The following is a 12,303-nucleotide window of genomic DNA, read 5'->3' as shown; positions in this document are numbered from 1 at the left end:
TTTGATCTCATTTGTGGCCATAAGTTGAGGACAACCTGTTCAGCAATTTGGTCTTTTTTTTTTTTACATTTAGAGGAAAGGTGGATAAGGAAAGAACTCTATGGAGAGTAGCAAAAACATGCCTAGAATGGAAAATGTGAACAGGTTTTTTCTCTCTTCTACGTAAGTGTAGAACTTGGGATTGCCCATTAAAACTAAAAGCAGAAAGTTCCAGATCAGTAGAAGAAAATTCATTCATCCTGTAAACAGAATTTATTGCTATGTCATATTAGTTTGCTCAGATTCCATGTTGGATTTAGCATGATCCAGAACACTTGCCCCAGTAATTAGCTGGTCCATAGTCTGATGCAGTTGGACTTTTGTTATTTTTCAATATATATTGTGAATAATTCAAGACTAGAGATTAATACTGTTTGTCACATGCACTAAAAATACTGTTCAGAGCCCATAGAAGGATCTATGCCCTATGGATGTCACCTTAGAGGAAGTCCTTGATTTATTACTGTAAATTGTAATTGCATCCTGCAGCATCCTGCCAGCCAAAACAGGCACAGGGATCCACATGTGGCCCCTTGTGCCTCGTTTTTGCCCTCTGTGCCCTACAGCACTGCTGGCTGAAAATGGGCTGCATGGCCCGTTTTCTGCTGTTTTCAACCTGCTTTGGTCCCATTTTCCAGCCTGTTTTGGGCCCTTTTTCAGCCCATTTTTCAGGCCGGTAGAGTGCTGCAGGAGGCAATGGAAGGGGAAAATAAGGCGTGGGGGGGCTGCAGGCAGCCCATTTTAGCTGTCAGAGGCTCAGTGGGCCAATCCCTTGATATTTCTAGATCAGCCCTGTGGGGTGATTTTAAACACGCCAGTTCTAGAGCTAGAAGTGTAATATGTATTTATGTGCTCATGCTTACATTCATTCTAATCCAGCAGGACAAGAGGCAATTTGTGAAATGAACTGCAACTATTTTTTCTTTGTTTGAGGGAGGGTGCCTAATGCCAGAATTTTTGTTAGTTCACTTATTTTTTTCTTTTACAGCATCAGGTAGCTGCACTGACATCATACATACATACATACATACATACATACATACATACATACATACATACATACATAATATAGAAAATACAAAAAAAATCTTACCATGTAGTTAAAAAGTCAGATAGCATACATGAACATTTATCACATATAAGAAATATACCAGTTTATTATCTATTACTTTTAAAATAGATTATAAAATCCAAACAAATTTGATAAAGACTAATTCCTATTTCTGAAATTTCATTACTTAATCTGTGGTTGTTTCCTATTTGGAAAGCTAGAAAATTTTGATTTTATTGTTTTATTGCTCTATAGAATCACTTTTCTGTGGGATGAGCAACTATACAAATATGATGAATAAGTAAATGAATAATGAATAAATAAGATTATCATTAGCATGGAGGGTACAATGGCTCAGTGGTTACAACCCCTGTGATTTTAGCTAGAAGTTGACAGGCCTGGTTTGAGACCTGAGCACTGCGTGACAAGTGAGCTCCCATCCTTGACCCATTTCCTGCCTACTTAGCAGTTCAAAAACATGCAAATGTGAATAAGTACCAAATTGGTGGGAAGGTAACAATGTTCTGTGTGCCTTGGCATATAGTCATGCTGACCACAGGACTACAGAAATGTCTTCGGACAACGTTGGCTTCCAAAGCTAAGAATCAAGATGAGCACCACTCCCTAGAGTCAGACACAGCTGGATAGGAGAAACCTTTATAATTAGCATGTTGATAGTACTGAACCCACACCCGTCATATTGCTTCTCTCAGTTGCTTTGAGTTCTGTATTGTAATATTTCTTACCCCCAAAGATAGAAAAGCAAAAATAAGTTTGGCATAAGAAAAAATGCATGGGTGAACATATTTCAGTGCTGGCAAAATACCTGATCACCATTTGTGACCCTCCCTAGCTCCCCAACTTCATTCAAATAAAGTCAATGGGGAAGCCAGCAGGGAAGGTTGCAAGTTGCTGTAGTAAGTTCCCACAGTCTTCCTGAATTTATGTTTCACTCTGCTATACACACACACATACACATCTATCTATCATCTATCTATCTATCTATCTATCTATCTATCTATCTATCTATCTATCTATCTATCTATCTATCTATCATCTATCTATCTATCTATCTATCTATCTATCTATCTATCTATCTATCTATCTATCTATCTATCTATCCCTGGACCATTCTCCCTTGCACTGCTATCTACCCATCTTTCTGTGCTTATGCCCTGCCACACACAAACTCCTCTGCCCTCCAACTTGTGGGCTACCTGCACAACCTCCACCTCCTGCAGCCCCCCCCCCCACACACACACACTCCTTACCTTGGTCTCCCACTGTTTCCCCTTAATGACTTTCACATCTTGGGAGTGGCAACCTGGACCACCAGGACTGTCATTGCTAAGTAATGTCATGTGACATCACCGTTTATAATTGTATCACTTAACAACAGCAATCCTAATCCCAGTTGCCATTTTATCCAAGGTTGTGATTCTTAAACATTCTGTGCATGAGAAACACAGAGTGGGAACTGTATATTGCTTCTGTATACTATATTATATATAGTTCTAGCTATAGGTACAGTAGTCTTCACTTAATGACAATTGGGACCAGCAACTCCATCTTTAAGTGATAGAGTTAAGTGAGATATCATGTGACCACGATTACCCTCACTTTGGCTAGTTAAGCGAGACATTGACTACAATTTGGGATTATATTGCTGATAGATGAATACTTAAGGCTGATTTACATCGAATTTGGGGGAGTTCGTTTTCAGAAAATTCTTTAATGACGGCTCCTGTGTGAAATAATTGCAACTTTTAAAAAAACACTAGCGTGCGTTTGCTCAGTAATCCGTAGGCCGGATTGCACTTTTATTTTGAATAAAAGCACCTTAAAGAATACATGAAAGGAGTGTGCGTACAAAGCAGAAAGAAAAGCAAGCGCGCCCACTCCCAGCACTTGGAAGAGGCGGACTACACAGCACGCGGAACCAGAGAGCCGCTGAACCAAATCAGCGAAGAAAGACGATCCGCTTTTGCGCACGGAATTAGCAGAGAGCGCGCCGGAAGTAGCTGGGAGGATTTTCGGAAGTTCTATTTTAAAAAAAAAAAAAAACGTGGTTGGGGAGATTGGTGGGATGATGTCGGATGCTGATGCTCTTGAGTCGGAGGAGCCCAGGAGAGGCAGCGTGCTCTTTGCCGGTTTCCGCGTGCTCGGCCTCTACTGCAACCACCTGGCGCACGTGCTGCGCTATCACGGACGCCACCGCGAGTTCTACCTGACCACCGCGGTGGGGAAGAGTTTCCACACTTACAACGTGAGTCGGCTTTGCTCTTGTGCGTAGATTCAGCCTTCCTCCCCCCCGAGCATCTAGCTCCCCCCCCTATTTTTTCCCGCCACGTGATTTTCGAGAAAAAGTGGCTGATAAAGTGGGACGCTTTCACTTCGTCGGAACTGAGATTGTAAAACCCTTCATCTCCTCTCTTCCAGAAGTTCTCTTCTTTCGTAAGGCCTCCCAAATCAGGCATTTAATTCCAGGGGAAACGCAGATTTATTTGGCACTCTAAAGTTGTAATTATTTTCCTTGCAAGACAAGGTTCTGAATTGCCTAGCCCCACTTCAAATGAAGTGTAACAAATCTGTTTCCTATAAGAGTGTCTGGATAGGTAAAGACTGAGTACTTGAACATCTTACTCAGATAGGCGACGTTGACCACCTCGTGTCTTCTGGCTCCTCTGATTTATTCTTCCAGGAATAGTCATGTTATATGTGGTCATATACATATTTATTGTCAGGTTTATGTAGTGTATATAAGGGACACAGTGGCTCAGTAGCTAAGACACTGAGCTTGTAGCAGTTCAGCGGTTTGAATCCCTAGAGCCATGTAAGGGGGGGGAAACACTCTACTTGTCCCAGCTTCTGCCAACCTAGCAGTTTGAAAACACGTAAAAAATGCAAGTAGAAAAATAGGGACCACCTGCCCCTTTGGCGTTTAGTCATACTGGCCACATGATCACAGAGACTTCTTCAGACAGCGCTGGGTCTTTGGCTTTGAAACTGAGAACAACTAGCACATGTGTGAGGGGAGTGAAATTTCATTTTAATGTATGCCAATTAGTGTACATTTAAAGTGACAATAAAGTTAGTCTAAGTCTATAAGTTTATGGTCTATGAAACAGGAACCACTCCTGCGTCTAAGAAACAATAGGTAACTGCCTTGACTCACAGATGACACCACCTCCTGCATTTAGATGTTCTGAGCCATGTGGGATTGGTCAAGCTGCTTTGATTAACAATCATGCAGATTGCTAATACATCTGGAGTCTGAATCAGAAGAATCACTGTTTATTTAATATTGCTAGGCACAGCAGAAAAAATAAACTTTGTCTTCTGGCTAACAAATATGCTGAAAGACTGAGATCTTTAGACCCAATGGATCCTAGCTGTGGCTTATTTCCATGTTACCCATGCGGATAATATCCTGACTTCAACTTCCCAGGGTCCCAGCTTTCTAACCATAAAATGAGCAGACAATATTGCCCATTCACGGCATCCACTAATTCCTTCATAGCACTGTACCCACATACCCTTCACCTGCAATTTCAGCCTGTTCCCACTTAACAACCCATGCAATTCTGGGTTAGGACAGCAATCAGAACTTCTGAGATTGGCGTTGCTAAGACTCACAGGATATCACACTTTATGACTGCATCAGTTAGTGACAGAAAATTCAGATCCAATTGCAACTGTAACCCAAACCTTATTTTAAAGATCTTTTGTCATGGTTTATATTGATATCAATTTGATATACATTTCTGGAAATGCCATTGTAAAGGGTGTTAATCATATTCTGCAATGAAACTTTAATTAGGATTCCAAATAGCAACTTGATGTTTCTTGTCTTCTGATCAAAATGAATTTGTTTATTTACTATTTAATGCATAATTTGAAAAAAAAAATTAAGAGAGGGACATAAAATGAGTAATGTCTCAGAAGAACAAAAAGCATCTAGAATCAGTAATTCAATTGCATGAACTCATTTACAGATTGCACATCAAATATTAAAACACAAATTGTAGTGTGGTTTATTGCCAACTCCCCAGCCTCAAATGGAGATGCTTCAGTATTCTGTTTTTATTCTTTCTATAGTTTTAGATCATTAGAAATTTGCACATGGTGATGTTTTATAAATTCTTTGTGATGAATTTCAAGATATTTGATGCTTCTATCAAATTACTAAAATATCTTTATTAATTTTTCAGGTGAAGAAGTTGGGGATAGTTGCTGTTAGTAAGTATAATATAATACAAATAGAATTAAATGTGCAACTTTAAAAAAATTATGTCCAAAAAGTAAAAGTTGCTTTTAATACTACTGTTATAGTGAAGAACTCTTCAAAATGTTACACAAAAGAAATCTTTCTGTAATATAATTTAGGAGTATTTTTTCTAAATAACTAGATCTTTGTAGTATATAATTTTCATTAATGACCTCTATATTAACTTCCTCTTAAAAGTGTAGCTATTTTAATATATAAACACATGGATGACCAACATTACAGCATATCGATATTGTTGGATCCCAGGACAATCTCTACAATACCCACACACATTGAATTTAATAAAATTTCTATCTTTTTTTTTTTTGTTAGATCCTTGAAGGTTTTGATAATATATAGCTAGTAGGCACATTTTTCATGTGGCGGCCGCAGTCCAAAAACAGGTTCTATGCATATATAAGAGAATATTTGGAAAGTAGGCAGAGCTCAGGCTGGGATTATGACTAGCCATTAGTCTGATCATATTTTTTGTTTGTAATTTTACTGTGACATAAAGCATATCTATTGTGCTTATGCTTAATTGATGAAGTGTGTTCTGTCCTTTATTCCCTTAATGAAATGGGCATTGCTAGCCAAGTTGATTCTTCCATATATCACTGGCCACGTCCCTGCCACATTGTTCTGGAAAATTTGGAGGCTTTCTGGAGTTATTTTTTTGATTATATAGTTATTGTATGATTAGAATTATATTATAATGTCAATCTTATGAGTCGCTCTGGATAGCTCTGGTAGGATATACATTTAATGATTGAAATGATAAAAGTATGCAATAATTTAGCTATCTTTGTGTATTTATATAACTTTTCAATCTGACAATCAGTTCATTTTCGATTGTGGTGTATTTTCTACTTACTGGCAATGCCAGACTTTCTGAAAAGTTATACTGCTGCTTTAAAAATTAAGATTAAGGAGTAAATAGCACTGAAGACAGTGGTTCCTCCAAGTCAATATGTGTTGGATTAGACTGCTATTCCACAGACTTTAACCAAACAAGTAAATGGGGTGCTTATCCAGAAAATTAATGCAACCTTTAGTAATTAATCTGTCTTAATTCTACATATAGTTTTATATGCCAGTAAATATACTTCATAGAAACAATGTATATAGATTGCAATCTTGAGAAAATCTGAATTATATCTAAGTGTTTCCTGGTACTATGTACTTGAAAACAGATTATTTGCTTTGGTTTGTTCTATGATTCTTTTAGGCAATGCTTTGCCACAAAATATTATGTGTTTGGCAGCTGATCGAATGCTGGTCTTTGCGTCATGTGATGCTCTTCTGTATGCTTTTGCTCGCAACAAAGAGGTTTGTACTGCTGTCAAATAATATGCAGTGATTTGTACCTTACACTAAATTTAATGACTGTAAAACGTCAATATAGAGGACTCCTATTTTATGAGGTGTCAGATGCAGTGAACAAAATGTGCATCTAGATATTTTACCAAAATATAGAATTACTATATTTGAAGTTATATAAATCTTAAATTTATTTTATTTATTTCATTTGCAAACTAATGAAATTATATAAATGGTGTCATGCCATTTGCATCATTATACAAAAAACCAAAAATTTGGATTCAGTGGATATTCAGAAGTAATGGGGACATGTCTCCCCCAAAATGGTCCTTTAATTTGAGGGTTTACAATATTTATATTTAACATAGAGATATTGAAAATGTTTGAATTTAGATTGCTTAATATTTGAAGAAATATGTTGCAGGGCCAAATAGGGTACTTCAAAAAATACTTTAAAGTAAATTCAGCTGAAATTAATAAGATATATCCAAGAAAACATTATTGAACTCTTGCTTTAAAACTATAAAATAGGTATTTAAACATTGCTTTTATGGTTAGAATATATTAATAGAAATAACATGATTAATCCATTGAAGAATGATGTTTCCATGTATATTCTTAGTGCAGACTATAACATAATAATATACTCTGTGTCCCTTCGAAAAGAAAGGGTGGGGGAAAGGTTCAAGAAAATTGTCTAAGCCAAGTCTTTATCAAAATATTTTGTACAAAAGAAGTAAGGATAGTGTGAATTATAGATGCATATGAATAGAATGGATATGTAACTTGGTTTTCCTACCACTAGACAGAAAAATGCCAGGAAGGAAGTTCAATAACAGCTGAAAAAGATCACTGTTTAGAGTATAACTTGGGAGACTTAAGGACCAGCAACAATTTCAAATACATTTCACTGTGTTTGAAATGATTTCATTTTTTTGTAGGGATTCACAAGTATGTTTTTCTAGAAAAGGCATTCTTTTAAAAATATTCTCCAAGTCCAGAGGAGAGCTGACATTTTTTTCTGGCCTCACATGAAAGCCAGACCATCAGAAGGATATCTACTTTTAAAAATGATCAGTATGACCTCATAGAGATTTACACCTAACAATTCAGTAGAAGAATGATGATTTGTGTCAGTATTTGACAATAGGCTGCCCACATAATCAAGGCCTAGTTTGTATTTATTTAGGAAGGGAGCCTAAATTCATACTTGATTTATCTTTTGAATTCTGTAAAAAATAAAATCTCTAGAATTAAAATTTTATTTGAGACATATTAGGGCAGGGGTGTCAAACTTGCAGCCCGTGGCTGAATGTGTCATGCACTGGCCACGTCCACACCTAGTTTAGCAAAGGGGGAGTTGTGATACGTCATGTAATGACAATGTGTCACGAGTTTGACACCCCTGTATTAGGGCTTTTAAAAGCAGTCTGATATATTTAACACACTCCAAATGTCCAAATATAATGCATTATTTTATTGAAGTAACTGCAGTTCTTTGAATTTTAGGTGGTTCACACTTACTCAGGTCACCGGACAGATATCCTTTTTATATTGCCATTTGGGGACCATGTTATCTCTATAGATAGTGAGAGCATTCTTATTATTTGGGATGTGCAGTCAGAAGGTAAGACTAGTCTGTTTAATATAATAACTACTGGGAAAAAAGTAAAAAGTGGGTATTTGTGATGGATATCGACTAATGCTGTTCTTTGTTCTGCAGAAGAATACTTGCAGCTGGATTTTGATAAGACTGTATTTGCCATTTCAGCAGTTTTACACCCACATACTTACATGAATAAAATACTTCTTGGTAGTGAACAAGGACCTTTACAATTGTGGAATGTGAAATCCAAGTAAGAACTATTCTCTTTAGAGGCTTAATTTGATATTACTTAGCTCTTATAGTTTAAAATATGGAATTGAATTAGTACAGAGGCCTGGTGGAGTTAATGGTTATTGAACAGCACTACAAGCTAAACAAGATCATTTCTTACTATAATAAGGGTGGGGGCATCTTCTAGAAATTCTAGGGGCATTAACCCTCTAGATATTTTTTTAATTCTCAATCCTTTGCAAAGGCTGCAGAAAATGCTTCCATGAAGCTATCAAGGAAACTTTAGGAATGCAGTTGGTAACAGTCAAGTTAAAGGCACCTTTACCCCTTCAACAAAATTTTAAAATGTCTTTATAAATAGACACTTAGAGGATATTTAATTTAAAAAGTTATATTGAAATGGTATAACATTTTTATTTTGTTTCAGAGTGGCTGGGTTGTTTTCTTCTTTGATCTTATTTGCCCTCTATTTAGATAAAAGAAAGATGTATTCTTCCAATTACTTTGGAAGTACTATAATAGATTCATGGGATAAATATGTTTTTTCTTTACTCAGCCCATCCTAAGAGAAGGGCTGCTGGCCTTTTACCTTAAAAGGGGCAAAAGTATTGATCACCATTTTCTTTGAAACTATTAGGATTTTTTTGTTTCTTGTTCTCAGACTTCAAGAAATTTCAGGTAATTTCCCCCACTGCCATCTTTAAGTAATAAATATTCTGAAACAAGTGTGTTTAATCTTTAGCTGGCTTCGTAGCAACCCCTTTTGCATCCTGGACAAGTGAAAATAGCTATGACAGATAGTTTTTTTAAAATGTGCCTTATTTGAGCTTTTAGAAGTATTTATTAAATTTATGTTGCCCATCTCAATATCAGGCGACTCTAATTTCTAATTTCCACCAAAGAATTGATTGATGTTTCCTATTTTATTCTTAAACCCCATTCTCATCTCAGTCTGACCCCTTTGGTAGTATTATTTTAGCCAGGCCCCTTCAGATAAATATTTTTAAAGGGCAATCCTCAACAATCACTCCTCCCATTGCAGTAGATTTTTCAGTGAATTTAAGAAACATGTTTTTAAAAATATTTTCCTACCTTATCATACAACACATGGTACAATTTGTCTTTAATGTGACTGGTGAAAAAATTCTAATTTGTTGTTGCTAATTCTGTGGACAGTTTACTTTTCTTTCTCACCTTCTCTTTTTTCATGGTAATTGTTATTCCATAGTAACCAAAAAGGTAGCTCACTTCCTTTTTTTCATTAATACCAATTTTTTGTTTCCATTCTAAGGAAAAGTCTCATTAAAGCTTAGGTACTTTAGTAATCCCTAGATAGTTAAAGATTCAAGACTATCATTTTTCCTTTTGATTAGTATACCTGAAGGAATGCTTTCAAGAAAGATTTTTCAACTTAACTGAAATAAAATGAATAAAGTTGGCAACACTGCAAGGGAAATACTGTCCCTGGACCCAGCCTGAGTCATTTCTAAGCTGCAATGTTGAAATAATCTAAGAAGTTTTTGAGGAGTGGGAGAATAAAACATTTTGGGAAGAATAAAAATGCAATTCTTCTATTGTATGAACATACCCCAGGAGATGTGTCTTAGTAGTAAATGGAAAGTAATTTCATAGCACATGATTAAGTATTTAGTGGAGTATTGATTGTATTACTTTTCATCCTGTGGTATTTGTAAACTGAGTAAGAATGTCCTTTACTTAAAATTATTTTGGATAAGATTGTGAGTATTTTTGGTCCCATTGAGTAATTCTTAATCTTTTCTTTTCCTCAGCAAACTTTTATATACATTTCCAGGATGGGGGGCAGGAGTGACAGTCCTTGAACAGGTAATTTATGAGTTATAGGCTTATAAAAAATGAACATGTAACTGTTATGTTACATTTTGTTCATTGGTCGTATTTCAGAAAGCTTTAGAAAGTGTTGGCTTGGTCAGATCTATTCCACCAAGCCTTTCTCCAAATAACACACATACAGAGTTAAGCCTCAATTTTTCCGAATGGGATGTCCATTATAATTGAAAGTGAGAATTTACATGTACTTCATTTGCCTACATTTATTTTATGTGTGTAATTATTAGATGCAATAGATGTATTTTTATAATTTTCATAACTTGACGTACCATATTTTTTGCACTGTAAGATGCACTTTTTCCCTCCCCAAAAGTGGGTGGAAATATCTGGGTGTCTTATAGAGCGAATGTTGCCAAAGCCCTGCCCACCTGCAGGCCGAAAACAGGGCTCATGGAGGCTGAAAATGGGACACACGGAGGCTGAAAATGGGGCGCATAGAGGTGGCGGTGATGGGCAGTGGTGATCCCTGCAGCCTGAAACAGCTGATCAGCGGTATTCCAGAAGGCCAATCCAACCGCTAGTCAGCTGCTCATGCTAAATCAGGTCGTGCTTAAACTGACCAGGCTGTTGGCTGTTTGCTGCAAGGAAGCAAATTTCTGGGGGTAGAGGCATTTTTTTTTCTTGTTTTCCTCCCCAAAAGCTAGGTGCATCTTATGGTCAGGAGCATCTTATAGTGCAAAAAATACAGTAAATAAAACTATGTTAGTTGCTTGGTGCTTTGAGAACATTGAGCCTTTCCTTTATTTTAGAAGTAAACTCCAAATAAAATTTTGTTTTTCCAAACTAACTAATAAACAGGAATCATAAATTCCAGGTATTACTATAGCTTCTGCAGAATCCTGACTGTTTGAAATAAATTCATTACAGGTTGTACCTATACTTTACTTTTGCAGAATTGTGACTCATTTTTGCCCTCAAAAACAATAGTTGAAGGGAATTTTATTTTTAAATAAAAAGTGTATGCCAATGAAAATGTATATAGTAAATAAAATCTATATCAGAAATCTAATTTCTGAACATAAGTTCAAGGATAATAACTCAAAGACAACTTGTATTTGAATAATGGGATTATAGAATTCAGAATGGCATTGTTAAATTGGGATCCAAAATTAAAGGGAGTATAATGGTATTCAGGATTATAGTGTAGACAATTATTCTGTGAAGCTTGTTATTCTCATTATAAAACATTTATTTGGAAAATAAAGCTAGGTGTTCCAAATAGCATGCAGATAGGTTTCCTGTTTAAAGCTTTAAGTTATTTTTAATTAATTTTCTTTAACTTGGTGCCTCTGTTTTTGTTTGACCATAGTTCTCGTAATTTCCCATTAATATATATTTGGGAAGTTTAATACAAGATAAAAATGTAAGACCATTTTTGGATTAGGTCATGGCCTATCTAGTCCAGAATTGTCTGGTACACAATGGCTTATTGCATGCATATGGAAAACTCACAAGCCTGTCCTGCTAAGAAATAACCCGTTCAATTTTAGCTTCCCAATAACCAAAAAGTTGCTATGATTTAAGGATAAAAAAAAACAACAGTATTAGTAGCTGAGGTTAGTTGACTTCTGTGTTGTTGCCTTTTAACCATCCAAAATGACTATCATTACTGTACAGCACATCTGTTAACGTTCCATATGCTTCTCTTTTTCTTAGCAATAGTAGATAACAAATTTCATCTTGATGGTTTACATACAGTTAGGATTAGACTTGTTTTATGATAGGATTCTATTTTTTGTAAACATTTATTTATATGAGCATCAGTTTTATTTAAAAATAGAGCTATATAGCCATAGAATAGAATAGCCATGGAATGGAATGGAATGGAATCGCCATAGAATAGAATAGCCATAGAATAGCCATAAAAAAGAATGGAGGAGTAAACAGGTCTAGGAAAAAATTATACTGGAATCATACTTT

General features: G+C 36.0%; 1 protein-coding gene across 2 annotated transcripts in view; it reads left to right on the top strand.

Moving 5' to 3' along the window:
* Window positions 1-3,097: 3,097 nt before the first annotated feature.
* WDR36 (WD repeat domain 36) overlaps window positions 3,098-12,303 on the top strand; it is a 39,099-nt gene continuing 29,893 nt past the window's right edge. The window contains exons 1-6 of one of the 2 annotated variants that reach the window (XM_026673132.2): window positions 3,098-3,356; window positions 5,302-5,329; window positions 6,586-6,686; window positions 8,187-8,304; window positions 8,401-8,533; window positions 10,305-10,359. In XM_026673132.2, coding sequence (XP_026528917.2) covers window positions 3,177-3,356; window positions 5,302-5,329; window positions 6,586-6,686; window positions 8,187-8,304; window positions 8,401-8,533; window positions 10,305-10,359 — 615 coding nt within the window. In that variant the 5' untranslated portion in view covers window positions 3,098-3,176. Of the gene's footprint in view, window positions 3,376-5,301; window positions 5,330-6,585; window positions 6,687-8,186; window positions 8,305-8,400; window positions 8,534-10,304; window positions 10,360-12,303 lie in introns of both variants that reach the window. The other variant, XM_087958074.1, reaches the window with a different exon arrangement.

Source organism: Notechis scutatus, chromosome 2, assembly GCF_049901735.1.
Source record: "Notechis scutatus isolate UNSWTSFEM ecotype Mainland chromosome 2, rNotScu1.2, whole genome shotgun sequence".
NCBI lineage: Eukaryota > Metazoa > Chordata > Lepidosauria > Squamata > Elapidae > Notechis > Notechis scutatus.
The sequence above is the reverse complement of the archived record's forward strand: the minus strand, read 5'-3'. Positions and strand labels throughout refer to the sequence as shown.